Source organism: Penicillium atrosanguineum (assembly GCF_028827265.1).
Source record: "Penicillium atrosanguineum strain IBT 20685 chromosome Unknown utg000004l_segment0_segment0, whole genome shotgun sequence".
In the NCBI taxonomy this organism is placed as follows: Eukaryota; Fungi; Ascomycota; class Eurotiomycetes; order Eurotiales; family Aspergillaceae; genus Penicillium; species Penicillium atrosanguineum.
Window position 1 is genome coordinate 575,498 of NW_026623136.1, and position 17,170 is coordinate 592,667.

Genomic DNA, 17,170 nt, shown 5'->3' on the forward strand with positions numbered 1-17,170 from the left:
CAAAGAGAGCAGCGCGATGCTGGAGGTTATAGAGAAGTTTGGAAAAAAAAAATGAAAAATATGAAATGAAGGTCAAGATCACAGAAGAAATTGGAAGCAAAGATCAGGGTCCACTTAAAGGAAAAATAGCTGCGTAGAGCTGGGATACTGGACATGGGAGGGGGCCATGAGCAAGAATTAAGTAACCACACGAGGAATAAGGTAAGTAATAATAGAAAGAAAGAAGAGAAGCAAAACTCGTAGGTCACAGTGCAACTAGTCTCGAATACAGGGATAGGGTTCCCAGCACAAGTAGGGCTGGCTTTGAAGCTTGGAAAAGAGATAAATGGGTTAATGCGAACACCACAAAGTACACCAACGCCAATCTCACATTTTGCATGTATACACACATGCGCGCGAAAGAGTGGGACATGAATCAACAGAGGCGAGAATCGAGTATCGAGTATCCGCGGGAACATCAGAACGCAAGTAGAATCGAGAAGAATGTACACAAAACAAGGGTATATCGGGAGGTTTAAACACCTGGAGAGAACCGTCAAGACTTTTTCATCATTCAAAGGCCGTCACTGGCCCCAGTCTCAACACCGTCTGTGGAGTATGGCATGTTCGGGTCGAATCCGAAGCCAGTCCCGTCTGCATCGGTGTTGAGGAAAGTGTCAAAGTCGAAGCTTTCCAGAATGTCCGGGTTGTCTAGAGCACTGAAATCAAGGCTGAAAGCATTGGTCTAGTGGAAGTTAGTACTTGAACCAGATTGTTCAGGTTGGAAGAACGTACATCAAGGGGGTTAAGATCTTGGAAGGTTTGGGTCTGATCCGCAGCCGGTTGGACCATTGGCGGCTGAGCAGGAGCCGTGGTTGGCTGAGGTGGCGCATTGGCATTGGCATTAGCTCCGCCCTTGTTGAAGGAGTTGGGAGGATGAGGCGTGGCGGGAGTGGACGGAGTGGGCGTTTGCGCGTGCTCGGCTGAGTCATTAGATGGCGTGGCACCGGCGGCGTTGGCATTGGCCTTGTTACCCTTAGCGGGCGCCTTAGGCTTCTTCTTGTTGCCCTTGGGCGCTGCCTTAGAAGCCTGCTGAGGGGTGGGAGGCGCATTGCCGGCCGTCTGGGGAGATGGTGGCTGGGCGCGGCCCGCAGGGCCCGCACCGGGAGGCGCCTGAGGCGGAGGCATATTGCCTCGTTCCTGAGGTGTGCCGGCTTGAGGCTGCATTGCAGGTGAATGCTGCGGCATAGGCTGACCAGGCTGCCATGGCCCGCTAGGAACACGGTTGCCATTGGCGGGAATTGGCTGGCCCATCTGAGGTCCGCTGAAGGCCGGATTCGAGCTGGGGGGGGACGCATTCCTGGTCCACCGGGGAAGAAGTTAGCAGCCATTTCGGGCGGCATTTGTCCGCCGTTGAGGTTCATAGATCCCGGCGAGCCACGGTTCTGCATATCCCCTGCACTAGGCGATCCGGGAAGACCGCTCTGAGGCATCTTGGGTGTGCCTCGCTTCATTTGGTCGCTCGGGTTGGGGGATGCGCCAGTCCTGCTACCTTGAGGGGAAGTACCCGGCTGCAGGGCTCCCTGGCCGGGCATCGGCCCCTGGCCATCACGGCCGGCCATGGTGTCTTGTTCTTGGCGAGCCATCATCAGACGACGCTTGTTTTGCTGTTCAAGCAGCATCAGCTGCATCTGATAGTCCTGAAGCGCGTGGTTGCCATGTTGACCGCCAGGTGTGGGCATACCAGGCCGGACACCACCAGGCAGTTGACCGTTCGAAGCGTAGTACTCGGGACCCATAGAATACATTCCTCCTTGGCCATCGGGCATCGCCACCATGTCGGTCTGGTTCTGCATCATGCCGGGGTTCATCATACCACCATTCGGAATACCCTGGGAAATTGAGGTTGAGCGCGAGTGATGAAAAGCCAAGTTTTGAGCATATACCTGCATGGATTTCTGTTGCGCAGCCTGTCCCTGGAACTGCTGGAATTGCGCTTGGTTCATACCAGCGCGCATTCCGTTCTGCATCATCAGGGCCTGCGGGGTAGGCTGTCCTTGCATTCCCTGTCCTTGTCCACGGCCGTTGGGGGCCAACTGCTGTCCGTTCTCGAGGCGCGGGCGTTTCGATGGCGATGGGGCGTTGTCAGCAGATGCAGGTGATTGCGGCCGATTCCCGATCATGTCCATCTCGGACTGTTCACGTTGCATCTGCGGCATCATTTGCATCTGCTGCGTCTTCTGCATTTGGGCCTGGAGTTGCTGTTGCGAGCTAGAGGGAAAATGGTCTGGTCAGTATCACACCTACTCCGAGTTTTCGAGGCGGAGCATACAGGCCAGCGGTGTTGTTCTGCAATACAGTCTTCTGCAGGTTAGGAGGGACCATGCCGCCGTTGCGTCGCATGTTCAAAGGCACTTGGCCAGGCATCATAGGCTGTTGCCGCATCAACTGATTGTGCTGCTGTTCCCGAAGGCGCATCATGTTCTGTTATGCAGTTAGATACCGGTGGGTGTGTTTACGCCAAAAGCATTTCTGTCCGTACCTGAGTGTGTTGTAGGTAATTTCGGACGTCGTGCTGCGAACCCTTCCGGCGCTGGGCCCAAAAGAACTCCCAGAAGAGGCTGAACCAGTCCAGGAGGAAGGACGAGTTGCTTTCGTTAGGCAGGTTAGGGCGAGGAAGATCCTCAGGGATTTTAATCTTCTCGCCGTCCTTGCCGTCAGTCATCATGGAATCGCCATCGATGCCGTTCACTCCGCTACCAGGACTGGTTTTGGGGCCATTGTCGGTGTTGATTTTGATTGATTCGTCCTGGACGAGGGCGCGGGCACATTCGTGGTAACCACGTTTCAAAAAGTAGTCATAGATATAAGTGTTGAGGTTGGTGATCATGAGCTCGGGGGTGTTCATGTTCACATTGCCGTCATTACGAGGAGCCGTGGAGCCGTTGTTCATCATGGGGACACCGCCGACAGGGCCTCCAACCCCCGGGTTCATTCCAGCAACGTTCATCGGGTTCATGGTGGCGAATGGTGGGACTGCAGCCACCTTTGCCAAGAGTCTGCGGGGCGATTCAAGTCGAGAATATCGATAAGTTCCAAGCGCGCATCCACCGACTCAGGCGATCAAGCCTAACGCGGGGTGGAAGGAGCAACGCGTGGGAACGAAGAGGGGATCCGAAGCGGTGAGCGTTTCGGGGCTGGGGCTAAAGCCGAATGAGGCTCAGTTGTGGTATCACGCGTGAAGTATAACCGCGCAAATGCTATAACTTCGCTATCGACAATTCCGCTGTGTTGCGATCCAAGTGTGCGGATGTCGGGGAGGTTCTGTGCCCGGGGGGAGGGCGAACGAGCCTCGCGACGAGATAGGGAAAATCGAACGATCCCGATAATCGCGGACAGCGCAGGAGGTGCCGAGGGATATACTCCAACGACTAGAGTCTGATAAGGGTCAGATTAAGGCCACGCTCAATAGGAGACCGGAAATGATGGATGCGCGGTCGATAGGGTTTCGATGACGGATGTACTAAGGAGGCGGAAAAAGTGGACAGGCGAGGAGGTTGGGGGAGGGCGCTACCAGACAAGCCTATCGGGCAGGCTTCGCAGGAAGTGTAGAAGCTGACATGCAATAGAAGAAGAGGGAAAAAAAAAAAAGACCAGAAAGGAAAAAAAGACACAGGGGGGTCGAAGTGAAGGTGGATCTTACAGTGGAAGGAGAGGGAGCCGGGGGGTACGGGCGGACTGGCGGACACTGGACTCTCTGCGCGCTGCGGGAGAATCGCTTGCTCGGAGCGGATCAACCTCGGATTCCGGGGCTGGGGACGGCACTGTCAGGCGTATTTCTGGGCATGCACCAGTGGGCGCATTTAATGTGCTGGCCGTTTTGAATGATGAGGATATCGCAGACGATGAAGATGAGGAATCTCTATAGCCAGGAATATCGATGGAAGAAAAGGGATTTTTGGGTGGCGAAGGGGACAAAACGACGAGGCGACTGATTATGATGTTATACCGCGATGGAGCCCTGCGATGGATCCCAGCGGGAGTCTAAAAGAGTAGAGTGCTTCCACACAACTTGAGAGATCGACGATCGAGCCAATCGGAAATCCCAAAAAGCCACAGATAATGGCTTGAAGGAAATGGGGTGGGAAGTTGCGAAAGAGAGAAATTCGATCTGTAGGAAAATGAGAAACGGAGGGGCGGAGATCAGTATCAAAGATACGGTAATGTTACACCACTCCGACACCTCTTGACTTACTTCACGGTACGGAGTACTACTGAGTACTTGGACTACATAGCCTAGAGTAACGACAATAACTACCACTTTCATACAATCTAGGGATATCCCAGGCTGGCCCGCCATCGCGGTTTCAAAGTCTATCTTGGTTCGCGATGCCGATAATACGCGTGGCGGGGGACGTTCCTACATCACGATAGATCACAAACCCTAACCTCGCGAAATCGCTACAGGTACGGAATATTTCAGTCTAGATCATGAAATCATCATGAATCAAATTCATTCTCGCCATTCACTTCCCTAGCTAGTGGGGGGGGGAAAGTGTAATAAAATAAAAGAAAAAAAGCCTAACGCCAGTCCTAATGCAATCGATCTTACTCCTCCTCTGGCGGCATCTCATCTTCGATGTATCGGACAAGTGAGACCCGCATCTCGGTAGTATCGTCGCCTCGGAGCACGTCACTCACAAAGTGCGCTTCAATCTGCATTTGTACCTGGTGTCCGGGTCAGTGATCGGACCCAGCGCGAAGGAACCTGTCCGCCAGGTGCTAAATTTCAGGGGAACTTACCATCTCTAGTGCGCCACGAAGCACACCGCATAGAATATTCGAAAACCACAGCTCGTCCTGCGCCCGCCCGTCATCTGGAAGCTCCACAAAGTCCGCCAGGGGGTTTTCGTCAAAGATAAGCGAGAACTGGTTGTTGTCGCTCGCCCAATTGGTGACTGTCGGCGCGACGTTCAGGAAGATCTTAAAGCCCACCTAATTGGAATGTAAGATACATGCGTGCCCCTGGTTATTCTCCGCGTACGTACCTTCGCAATCATATCTGCCGTGTCGCGGAAATTGGCACAGCGTCCCACTCCCGACTTGGCCAGGAAGTCCTCGATCAATCGCAGTCCGATATTGTAACCCATCTTGTCCAATTGTTGATTCACTTGTTTGTAGTCACTGTCGTAGTCTTGGCATAATTGTGCCACAATGGTGCCATAGGTTAATGTGACCAGCTCCGCATTGACTTTATCGATTCTCGTTCTGGGGAAAGCTGGTTAGCCCGTGGTCGGAGGTTTGTTGCAGCTGAGTCGGGGATGCTTCGTGTTTAAGCGTTATCATGGGGGAATTTGGGTACTGACTTCCATATCCTGTAGGGCATCAGGTTAGCATAGCATTCATGCGACAGTGAGGTAAACTTACTCTTCTCCTATTCTGGAGGCCTTTGTGGTTGACATGGCTGCTCAGGTGGAACTGAATCCACTGAGATATTATGAAGAGGTCAAATGAAAGTTCCCGTGCAGGAACAGGCAAATGCGACTGTTGATCGTAAACGTAATTTTTGATTGCGGGGAGTCCGAACTGCTGAAGCTTGTCACCGTACACAAAGTCGCGCTCACCGCCTTTAGCGCAGGTGGGATCATTGTTCTTCCCGCGCAAGGCCTCATCTGGGTTTCTCTGCACTCCGCCACGACCACGCTCGAAATCCCATTTACTCGGTCTCGGTCCCTTTTTTGACAGGGGCTTTGACGAGTCTATACAGCAAATATGTCGGGAGAAAAACGCCCTGCTCAGGCGGCCTTCGGGTCTACGAACCAGCTTGTGGTCAAGAGGAATAAAGCCGACGCCGACCTCAACCCCGGCACCGCATTGGTCAAGGGTTCTTCGGCACAAAATGGAGCTCTCATCCAATCTGTATGCTATCCTCGCTTCCCGATTGAAGGCGATTGACATGCGGAATATCAGCTTACCTCATGGACAGATTCCTCGCACAAGCGGCCTCAATGCGCCTATCATGGAGCTCACAGGTAAGATGCGCTTCCAACCAAGTCGAAAGTTCAGTCTGATGGGAGAATTAGGTCACTCTGGGGAAGTTTTCACAGTGCGGTTTGACCCGACTGCGCAGCACATCGCATCTGGCTCAATGGATCGATCCATCTGTATGTTTCCCCCATTCTGGCGAGTCCCCAGAATATTTCGCTAATTTTGTATCTTCAATAGTGCTCTGGAACACATACGGGCAATGCGAAAACTATGGTCAATTGACAGGGCACAAGGGAGCGGTTCTGGACCTACAATGGGCACGCGACTCCCGCGCACTGTTCTCGGCATCGGCAGACACAACACTCGGAAGCTGGGATGTGGAAACTGGCGAGCGTGTACGTCGCCATGTCGGTCACGAAGAGATCATCAATTGCCTCGACATTAGCAAACGGGGGCAAGAATTGCTAGTTAGCGGCAGTGATGATGGATGCATTGGTATCTGGGATCCCCGGCAGAAGGATGCTCTGGATTACCTCGAGACTGACCTCCCCATTACTGCTGTTGCACTGTCCGAGCAAGGAAACGAGATCTACAGCGGTGGCATTGACAACACCATCCACGTCTGGGATTTGCGCAAGAAGGCCGTGGTCTACTCGATGGCCGGACACACCGACACCATTACCTCGCTGCAGATTTCGCCTGACTCACAGACTCTTCTATCCAACTCTCACGATTCGACTGTCAGAACATGGGATATCCGACCTTTCGCCCCGGCCAATCGACAGGTCAGAACTTTCGACGGTGCCCCCGTCGGTCTAGAGAAGAACCTCATCCGTGCCAGCTGGGACCCCAAGGGTGAGAAGATTGCCGCCGGTAGCGGTGACCAAAGTGTGGTGGTATGGGAGGCCAAGACTGGCAAGCTTCTGTACAAGCTTCCCGGTCACAAGGGAACGGTCAACGACGTCCGGTTCTCGCCTAATGATGAGCCAATCAGTAAGTTCTTCACCTGTGGACATAATGGAATTTTGGCTAACCAGCTGCAGTTGTTTCGTGCTCGTCTGATCGGAACTTAATGCTCGGAGAACTTGGCAAATGAGCATCAGAGATACCTAAAACATGTAATAACGGATAAGCGGGCGTTGATTTGATCACAATGAACATCTAAATCTCTAAGGCATATGTATACTACACTTACGAGAACTTTCCATCGCGCCTTCCTACCTTCATCTCTTCATACCTATCCCCTGGCACAGGTCTGACCCTGAAGTAATCCTTCACCTCTCACAAACATCTTGACCATCCGAGTCGTTCAGTTATCTCCATCCAAATCTATCACCTTCATCAACAACCACTACTACCACAATGGCCTTTTGGGAAAGATGCATCGCTTTTCAATATCTCTTAATGTTGGCAAACACCGTCTTGTGTGAGCACCTTGCTTGCCTCTTGGATCCTTTCACCACCAGCTGATTGAACGTTACAGTTCTCTTCATTTTCGTGCCCATCCACTTCGCCGCATTGAGAGCCTTGAACCACTTTACCTTTGGAGATTTCTTTTTCTATTTCTGGGTCAGCACTGAATGCTTGGCCAGCCTGTTGACGGTCCTTATTTTCGCCCACTCTTTCAACGAATACCTTTGGAAGTAGCTCTGAAGAGCTGACCCGTCATGGAAAGAGCTATTTGATGTCGTCGCCTCGCCTGTCTGGAATGTATATCAAGATCCGCTTTATCCGAATGGATTGAAACTACATATAAATCCGAACATGCTCCTTGAGAAAACTCCAAGTAAACATCGTAACAAAACATGAAAGAGCTCTGTCACTGGTCGATGCGTTCACAGATCAGTGCTGCGGGTGTTCTCACCTCCCACTTATATCTTTGCTTTGATCTGCATCTTACCTTCCCTCTTACCATATTCGTCTTTGTTGTCAACATTTCGGCTACTTCCAATAAAAACATTCATCGATGAATCCCTGTTTTGGAAATTGACCAAGAACATGTGAAGCTTGCACCAGCCTCCAGGATATAGATCGATGCCCATGAATTAACATAGATTGAGACCACTTGAAAATGACGGTATGGCCCTCGTAGATCTCAATGCTATGCTTCTTGAAAGCTCCATGCTCATTCCGACTTGTACCGCTCTTTCCCCAGTACCCAAATGCTCTTTCCTCCAACTCCATCCTCGCATCTGTTCAATCCCTTCCCATTCAGACCTCTATGCAATCTCGCTACTCGACCTCCCGAGCTCTCTCCATTCTAGCTACCAGACCTGTCCATCCTCATCCATACCGGCAATGAAATGAATCGACTTCAGCTCAACCAAGACCTCGCCTTCCGAGAACGAGTTAAGAGGCTTGAATTTCTCTGCAGAGTAACTCTTCTGTTGACTCGTGAGGACTCTGCCTTCCAGATAACAAGCCATAGTGCCGCTAATTGAATGATCCAGTCGTCTTCGTTTACATCCCCATCAAGTTCAGTGGCCCTCTTACACCCTATGATAACTTTTTCATCAACATGCTGCGTGGGTCCATTTACCTCTGCGGGATTCTTCGGGTCGTTCAAATCATTATGTGGATCAGGTACCGACAGTGGCTGTGAAAGTATATTCCACCTTTAATATCCTGCTTACATTTGAGTGTTGGATGATCAAGTCCCAGGAGTGCTCAAAGAAGTGCCGGAAGACGAGCTCGGGACAGACCAGACCGCTGAAGATATCATCGAGAAGATGTGACTCTTCTCCCCCTCCGACATCCGTCATGTCTATCAAGAATTGCTTAATTATCAATTTCATGTTAATTTCTCATGTTCATACCTCCATGGCTTGTAATGGCTTGGGCGCAGTGAACGTCCAGAAGCTAAGTCCACAGCATGGTCCTCTTTTCCGCTGTTCTCCATAATTACCCCATCGAAGGGGTAGAAGTGGTGATTTTATGATCCAGAGGGATAACATCTAGCGTATTTCACTGTTGATTGAAAGGTGGCTTTCAATAATTGAAGCCGGTCGAAAGGGACATCAAACATTATTGTATGTATAGTATATACTCTCTCCATGTGGACCAGGGACCGATGATACAATGCAAAAAAGATTCCTGCTTATCTGGCCGCACCCGCTTCCCCGACCACCTCCTTCCACCAGCTCTGGGCCCTTTCAATCTATCCCTGGGGGACCTGCTACCTACCTGCTTTGCCCTGTCAGACACCCCCGTCTGCCCTCCTTCCATGCCCTGTGGCTCGCTCTGGTGATGCGCACGCGATGTTGGAGCTTACAGATGTTCAACCCCCGACACGCGTGCACGATGGTGGTCTGGGCCATCCTGCTGTCGCTATGGCTTACCCTGGCGCACGGGATGCGGGATCATCAAATTAAAGAGCTCCGGTATGGCGTCTTGTGCTACCTTCTGACCGGCGAGTATCAACGCTGACCCCCTTCGTTCGTGACAGGCAAGAAACTGAGCGCATGTTCTATCATGGCTTCGAGAATTACCTTGACCACGCCTTTCCCGAAGACGAATTGCGCCCGCTTACTTGTGGCCCCTTGACCCGCGACGACAAGAATAATGAGCATAATGATGTCTTGGGGAATTATTCCTTGACCTTGATTGACAGCTTGTCCACTCTGGCCATCTTGTCTTCGAGTCCTGAGAGTGGTGAGAGGTCTTTTGCACGGTTTCAAAACGGTGTGAAGGATTTTGTGAGATTATATGGAGATGGTTCGCCTGGCCCTGGTGGTCAGGGTGAGAGGGCGAGAGGGTTCGATATCGATAGCAAGGTGCAGGTGTTTGAGACTGTTATTAGAGGACTCGGTGTGTGACAGACCTTTTTTTGGAGATTCAATGGCTAATTTTTGACCAGGCGGATTGCTGAGCGCACACCTGTTTGCCATTGGCGAACTTCCCATTGCCGGATACAAACCCTCGGAACGAGATGCCGCCTTTGCAGGCGCATGGGACAAAAACACATATTCAACGAAGGACCGTGGTATCGACTGGGGGAATGGATTTTTCTACGATGGTCAACTCCTTCGATTGGCTGTTGATCTGGGAGATCGTCTCATGCCGACATTCTATTCGGAGACTGGTCTGCCCTACCCCCGAGTGAACTTGCGACACGGTATTCCTTTCTACGAGAACTCTCCTTTGAACGCGAAGACGAAAAAATTGAAGGACGCCAAGCAAAAACCAAAGTACTCTTACTTGGCTACTGATGAAGAAGTCACGGAGACTTGCAGTGCCGGCGCTGGTAGCTTGGTCTTGGAGTTTACTGTTCTGAGTAGACTCACTGGGAATGGTCGGTATGAAGAATTGGCCAAGAGAGCGTTTTGGGCGGTCTGGAGCCATCGAAGTGAAATCGGCCTAATTGGATTCGGCATTGATGCGGAGAGTGGGAAATGGGTGGGATCGTACTCCGGGGTAAGTTAAAGAGATCAAAAGCGATAGGAAGAGCGGGCTAACAAGGCGATAGATTGGCGCTGGAATTGACAGCTTCTATGAATACGCCTTCAAGTCCCACGTTCTCCTCTCCGAGGGAGAGAGGCCACCTTTCGACCCTGAGAGTCCTTGGAGCGTGCTGGATGAGTACTATCTGCCGTTGACAGATGACCAGCACTCCCCGGACTCTTTTCTTCAAGTCTGGGAAGACTCGCATACCTCGATCAACCGACATTTGTATCGAGGCGAAGGGTATCAACACCCCCATCTCGTCGTTGGTGACGTGATTACTGGTGCCACGCGCGCATTTTGGATCGACAGTCTGAGTGCGTACTATCCTGGTCTGCTTGCTCTGGACGGCAAGGTGGATGAAGCTATCCAAATTCATCTTTTGACTACTGCAATTTGGGCACGCTTCTCTGCTCTTCCCGAGCGATGGAACGTCGCTACTGGTGATATCGACGGTGGCCTTTCTTGGTATGGTGGTCGGCCCGAATTCATTGAGTCGACCTACTATATCTACCGCGCCACCGAGGATCCCTGGTATCTGCATGTTGGCGAGATGGTGCTTCGCGACCTGAAGCGACGTTGCTGGACTAAATGTGGTTGGGCGGGTTTGCGAGATGTCCAAACCGGCGAGATGATCGACCGTATGGAAAGCTTCTTCCTTGGAGAAACCGCCAAATACATGTTCCTCCTGTTCACTCCGGAGCATCCACTGAACAAAATCGATGCTCCGTGGGTTTTTACCACTGAAGGCCATCCCTTGATTATACCGAAGAAGACCACGACTCGGCCCCGCCAAAAGCAACCGTCGCCGCCTCAAAGTGACTTCGAAGGCGTTTGTCAAGCAATCCAGAGTACAAACTTTGGTGTATCATCTACTGCATCACGCTCAGATATTTTCCACGCCGCCAGCTTGGCCCGTTTACATCTCCGGCCCGGTCGTGGATATGGCGGTCCTATCATGGAGAACTCCTCTGATCACCCCAGTGTATCGGTGTCTGATCTGTCGTCGCCGACCAACTACACGTTCTACCCTTGGACATTGCCGCCTCAGCTCGTTCCATTCGATGCCACTAGCGCGCCGATGGCTGTCCGCCCAACCCTCGACATCTCATTCCCATCTCTCCCCGGTGGAGTCAACCTGGGTCCCGGAGCATTGGAACGAGTTCGAGACGGTATCTTTATCAAAACAATAGGTGGTCTACGATTAAGTATGATTCAAGACGTTCCACTTGCAGGCTCTATCGGAGCAGAGGATGACGGATACCGGGTGCAAGTAGTCAACAACGTGCCTCTAGGAAAGGATGAGAAGGTATATCTCTCGCGCCAGATCACCTTTGATGTTGTCGATCCCTATGACCCCAACTTTACACGAGTTCGCGACACAGCCATGCTTGATCTCGTCGTTGACGTTCTCGCAGAGCCCGATCGCCGACACAATGGCTCAGCTACTCCTGGAGCTGAACAGCCTGCAGCAGAGACTTCAGACCGTCAGGAAGATTCAGAGCTTCACCTCGGCCGCCGCAGACCTGCTCCATCCGTCGACGAGAGCTCCATCGTCGACCCGCCCGACTCCACTGTGAGAAGTATGTTGTCGAACTTGGTTAGCTCGTTTTCGTCTTTACTCCGCGACAACCCTGACGAGAATGCTCCTGTTCGGTTGAGTCTCCCTGCTGTTCTTCCCACGGGCGTTGGAGCGGCCCCACTCCCCGACGTGGACGACTCGCTCACCCTGTCTATGTTCAACAACCCAACCACAAGCCGTCTCACATGGTCATCGATCTACTTTGCCGGCGATCTTTGTCACGAGCGTATTCTCCGCGATGTCGTCCAGAACCACGAAGTCCTCGTCATCAAACGTGGTGGTTGCACATTTTCTCAGAAACTGCGCAACGTCGCCGCCTACCGGTCCTCGCGCTCGTCCCTTAAGTTGGTAGTCGTCGTCTCATATGATGACGAAATGCCAACTCCTGAACCAGCAGAGACTTCGGATGAAGATCCCGAGGCTCAATCGAGTGAGAGTTCACCACCGACTTCTTCATTTGCCGCCCTTCGTGCTGAACCCTATCTGATACGGCCCCACCTCGACGAGGCTCAAATGACTGCTAGCGGTATCCCGCGCAGTAACCCTGTCAGTCTGCTTATGGTCGGTGGCGGCGATGAAACCTATGCACTTCTGCAAGTTGCGACTGGCATCGGCATCAAGAGACGGTATTCAATGCGCTCTCGGGGTGTCCCCATTACAAACCTGTACATCATCTAAATGCATTATATACCCGGTGATAGTAAGAAAATACATTCTACATATCAGCAATTTTCATCCTCTTCATCTTAGTACCTGGTGCTTTGGCTTATTTCGTCTTTTGAACGAGACGTGCATGATACCCTAACACCCTGACACCTTTGAAGCACTCATCTTTCCACGCCATTCAAATGTTCACACGGAGGACAGAGGGGGGGCATGCTGTTCTGATTGTAGATGTGGCTCAGATCCGCCATGCTGCCGAGCTGGGTTCTCCAAGACTACGGAGCAATTTAATATTGCACATATCTAACCCTCACTTTCTTTTCAACATACTTCAATATCATATACAAATCAAGGTATTAGCTTGGTAGTTCTGTACGGATGCGTCTACAACTACGAAACACAAGAGTATACTCCAATCCATTTTATTCAAGTTCTATACTCTAGCATTTACTCAAGGGCAATGCACTCAATCTCAACAGGCACGCCCTTGGGCAGCTGGTGAACAGCAACACAGCTACGAGCAGGCTTGTGAACGAAGAACTTCTCGTAGGTGGCGTTCATCTCAGCGAAGTTGGCCATATCAGTCAGGAAAACCTGCATTGTATCACGTCAGCATCAGCAGTACTAGCGCCTTTATTGTGATTTGTGACTTGTTTCAAACACGTACGTTGACCTTGACGATCTTGGACACGGAGGAACCGGCAGCGTCAAGGATGGCCTTGATGTTGTCGCAGCAGGCCTGGGTCAGCTCGCCGATGTTACCCTGGACCAGGTTGGCGGAGGAGTCGGCGGGGATCTGGCCGGAGACGAAGATCTGGCCGTTGGCGCGGATGGCTTGGGACTAGAGTGGGTTAATTGGGGCTCTTGTAGGTTGTGTGGATGGGTCGAGTCATGGGTAAGGTTGTGCTGGTTTATTCGGGTTGATGAAGGGGCTTTATCGGGTGATATATAGGGTAGGAAGCGGCAATTCGATAATGTCGCCTGGGGAACATCAAGGAGGATAAGAACGTACGTAAGGACCAGCAGCTATGAAGCACCTTGTTAGCAAACAGTCCGGGGAGTAGCTCCAGTGAGGTCACTTACGAGGGCAGGCAGCCGAGGCAGAGATGATGGACATGTTGGCAGACATAATGTTAGGAATGAATTGAGGACGAGGTAAAGCAACACGTGAATTGAAGGTGCGAGTGAGAGCGTGAAGACGAGGAGAGATGCGCAACATGGTGGGATGAGTGTTATAATGAACTGCCGCCGAGCCCCGCTCTTTGGTGGGGTTTTTGGGTTTGGGGTTTCCCGCGGACAGTCGCGTCGGGAAAGTAGTAGAAGTAGATCTGAGCGATAGGAACTACTGGAATTGGGGTAGAGTAGTCATAGAATATGAGCATTGCTAATGGATTCGCTATGATACAGAAAGAAAAGTCGTGTCGTCGTATGTTCGCTTGGCGCTGGGGAAATCATCGCAATGTAAGAGAATACAGGTGTGTACAGAATTAGGATTTGCCAAATTGGCCCAGTTGCTGCATCAGGGCGGCTGTCTGCTCAGCCGAGTATCCAAAGAAGACTGGGCCATTGAAGGTGACATGGCTCGGGAGAGAGTTGAAGTCGGGGTTGGTTGTCTCGGCCTTTGGGGCATCGCCTGTTTCACCCGGAGCAACCTTCTCATCCTTGGTCCAGTCATATGGCGAGCTGGATTGGTTGCCATTACCCCAGTTGGACCACGGCGAGTCAAGTTTGGGTGTAGACCCGAGTTCAAGTTCAGTTTCAGGTTCAGGTTCAAGTTCAGGTTCAAGTTCAGGTTCAGGTACAGATACAGGTTCAGGTTCAGGTTCAGGTTCAGGTTCAGGTTCAGGTTCAAGGGCAGGTTCTGGCTTGGGGGCACCATGTCCGAATGGACAGCGGCCGGCCGGTTTGGCTGGGATCTCTTCCGGTGACTTCACATCTGCGGGTATGGGAATAGACGCTGATCCGGAGAAGGGTACTGAGGCGGGGGTTTGCTGGGTGAGAGGCACGGGAATACCCCAAGGCCTGCTTGGGGATTCACCTACTCGGACTTCACGAAGCGGACGATCGAAGCGACTCTCTCGACTGTCATCGTCATTCGGAGCGGGATTCGGTCCAGGAGTTTCAGGGTCAACGTTCTCTGCCCACTTCTCCACCCGTTCTGTTGAGGCGGAGGGTGGAGATAGGCCTTCTACCGGGCCTTCGACCTCGCCTTCTCCGTCTCCGTCTGCATCTCCATTGGTTTGGCGTTGCGGTAGGAAGGCCTGGTGTTTGGCAGAGAGACCACTGATCATATTGATCAGGCCACCGTACTTGGCATCCAGCTGTCGCATGTTCTGAGGATCTCTCTGGTATCGTTTGACGCAGATAGCATGGCTCCGAGGAATCTCATGCTTGTGTCTTTCCACATATTCCGCAATCTCCTCCGGCGAGTGTTTGTCCAGGTATCGAATCGGACAACGAGAAACGGGGCACTGGCCTGATGAGTTGACAGACGGTTGGGCAGACGGCGTGGTACTCGAGCGTCGCTCCTCCTGTTCCGCCTTGATAGGGTCCAGATCACCGTGTCCGCAGGTGTCCACACGGATCTTGGGTCCGTCCATCTTCCCGTTCAGCGAGCTTCCTGGGCGCGGTGATTTCGGTTTGGAAAATGGACAGTGCAGGTTACCCTGGGTACCGTTTGTAGTAAAGTCTTGTTCGAGGAAAGGATCCGGTCCACGTGCAAACATGCAGGAGTTGACAGAGGATATTTGGGATAGGCCATCTTGGGAGCGAAGCAATGCCTTGTAGCCCTTGACTCCCTCCACGATGGCCCTGGTGGCATTTTCGTCTACATTTTGGTGTGAAACGAGCGTCTTGATTACTTCCATTGAATTCAGCGACTGTTCTTCGACGCGCGACTTGTGCACAAGGCCTAGACACAATTCTTTCTGTTGATCCAATAACGTTTGTTGCACTTCCATCGCATGCGGTCTATCTTGGGGAGGCACCTGCCTAGTGACATTGGTGAACTGAAGAGAATGCGAGTTAGCATCCGCAGATAATCAAGTTGTCAAGCAAAATGAAAGGCAAGGGTAAATCTCAATCAGATAATACATGTTAATCCGTCACCGCCACAATAATGTGACTACTGATCTAGAGCTAATCAAATTTTCTCATCATTTGAGATGGGGGGTGGAAAAGAAAGGGGCAAGAAATAAGACGGGGTGAGTATTTACCTGTTTGAAAACCTCCTCGGTATGTTGCTTGAGTTCATTGTGTCTGTGAGTAAGCCGATAGAGGGTTAGTAGGAGGGCATCGAACGCTTTGCCCACGGCCTGCAGCTGGTCCAGATGCGGATCAGCATGCGCCTCCTCGGCAAGCGGCGCTGGCGACATGTCACTGGATAGCAGAAAATATTACAAGAGGATGGAGAGCTTCATTTGGCATCAAGAGAGCTCAACTCCAGATGGAAAGACAAGAAGATGTGAGAAGAAAGAAAGAGGAGGCAGACATTTTAAAGCTTGCGCGGTTTCGGAAAAACAATAAGCGAGGTGGCCCGTGCTGTGTCACGTGGTATCCGGGTCGGGATGGCCTCGAATCCGTCAATGTATGGCCTCATATGGCTGCCACGCATGATCTGCATATCAGGAATGTGTGAAACCGGTGGTGTGACCAATCTACTCTAGATTTCAAACTACTCAAATATCGCTTGGACAATAGTTCAATGCTCAACCGCGATACTTCGCACTTTGGAGCGGAGCCTGTATAGGTTCAACTAATGCCAGAGGAACTCAACTTGTCTTCGCACTACTCTAGCTGTTCGGCGTGTATATCTTGGTAGCAAGAATATACTACATACCCCGAGTGTGTAGCTATAAGACAATATATATAATGAAGGGCACGGAAGTGCCCAGGCCTGTGTTTCAGAGATGATGTTGCTCGCAACATTTGACGGTAGAACTTGCTACTACGGACAGATAGGTTTACCGAGCGGTCGCTCTTGTATAATCTGGAGTCCCGTCGTTGTACAGAATGCAGCGGTAATGGATGGTGATCACTCGGCATTAATGGAATGTTTGACCGCCGGCCATCATAGCAGCAAAATATACCTCCACAATACACTTACTTACTTTAAGACATATTCAAAATGACTTGAGTCATGGCAAGTTGCAGCTAAATCTTATAGATTGACACACTATGCTGATGATAGTTACATTGCAGTAAATGGGGATAACCTTGGGGACCGACCAGGGTACCCTGCTTCTTCCACATACATTTCAATGTAGGCCCGTGGACTCGATCTTCTCCATTTTCCGGGTTTCTTGCTTCTTGATGCCATTCCTGCTTTGTTCCTTCACCAAGCCCTGCCGGGCTAGCTCAATCGGTAGAGCGTGAGACTCTTAATCTCAAGGTTGCGGGTTCGACCCCCGCGTTCGGCTATTCCTACAGAACAACCTGAGATATATATTTTGGCATCTACTCCGGATCGGAGCCGATCTTTATCTTTTTTTTTCTTATTCTTTTTCTTGCCCAAAATAG

General features: G+C 51.4%; 6 protein-coding genes across 6 annotated transcripts; 2 read left to right on the plus strand and 4 right to left on the minus strand.

Moving 5' to 3' along the window:
• Positions 1-553: 553 nt before the first annotated feature.
• somA (putative cAMP-dependent protein kinase pathway protein (Som1)) lies at positions 554-2,998 on the minus strand (the record flags this gene model as incomplete). Its single annotated transcript, XM_056885577.1, has 5 exons — positions 554-724; positions 775-1,179; positions 1,236-2,250; positions 2,312-2,463; positions 2,522-2,998. The coding sequence occupies 5 exons, from the start codon at positions 2,996-2,998 to the stop codon at positions 554-556; spliced, it is 2,220 nt and encodes a 739-aa protein (XP_056741025.1).
• Positions 2,999-4,587: 1,589 nt separating this feature from the next.
• On the minus strand, positions 4,588-5,441 carry N7443_005522 (TRAPP complex core subunit BET3; the record flags this gene model as incomplete). The annotated part of the gene is made up of 5 exons (XM_056885578.1): positions 4,588-4,707; positions 4,783-4,974; positions 5,028-5,247; positions 5,346-5,354; positions 5,407-5,441. 5 exons carry the CDS (start codon positions 5,439-5,441, stop codon positions 4,588-4,590), a joined length of 576 nt encoding a protein of 191 aa, XP_056741026.1.
• A 310-nt stretch (positions 5,442-5,751) lies between these two features.
• Positions 5,752-7,063, plus strand: N7443_005523 (WD40 repeat domain-containing protein; the record flags this gene model as incomplete). The annotated part of the gene is made up of 4 exons (XM_056885579.1): positions 5,752-5,898; positions 5,966-6,143; positions 6,205-6,960; positions 7,011-7,063. The coding sequence occupies 4 exons, from the start codon at positions 5,752-5,754 to the stop codon at positions 7,061-7,063; spliced, it is 1,134 nt and encodes a 377-aa protein (XP_056741027.1).
• A 2,105-nt stretch (positions 7,064-9,168) lies between these two features.
• N7443_005524 (glycoside hydrolase family 47 protein) lies at positions 9,169-12,667 on the plus strand (the record flags this gene model as incomplete). The annotated part of the gene is made up of 4 exons (XM_056885580.1): positions 9,169-9,347; positions 9,413-9,774; positions 9,824-10,380; positions 10,433-12,667. Coding segments are annotated over 4 exons (3,333 nt in total), but the record flags the coding sequence as incomplete, so codon positions are not given.
• A 432-nt stretch (positions 12,668-13,099) lies between these two features.
• N7443_005525 (uncharacterized protein) lies at positions 13,100-13,871 on the minus strand (the record flags this gene model as incomplete). The annotated part of the gene is made up of 4 exons (XM_056885581.1): positions 13,100-13,246; positions 13,320-13,493; positions 13,665-13,678; positions 13,736-13,871. 4 exons carry the CDS (start codon positions 13,869-13,871, stop codon positions 13,100-13,102), a joined length of 471 nt encoding a protein of 156 aa, XP_056741029.1.
• A 268-nt stretch (positions 13,872-14,139) lies between these two features.
• Positions 14,140-16,026, minus strand: N7443_005526 (uncharacterized protein; the record flags this gene model as incomplete). Its single annotated transcript, XM_056885582.1, has 2 exons — positions 14,140-15,660; positions 15,868-16,026. The coding sequence occupies 2 exons, from the start codon at positions 16,024-16,026 to the stop codon at positions 14,140-14,142; spliced, it is 1,680 nt and encodes a 559-aa protein (XP_056741030.1).
• Between the last annotated feature and the right edge of the window lie 1,144 nt (positions 16,027-17,170).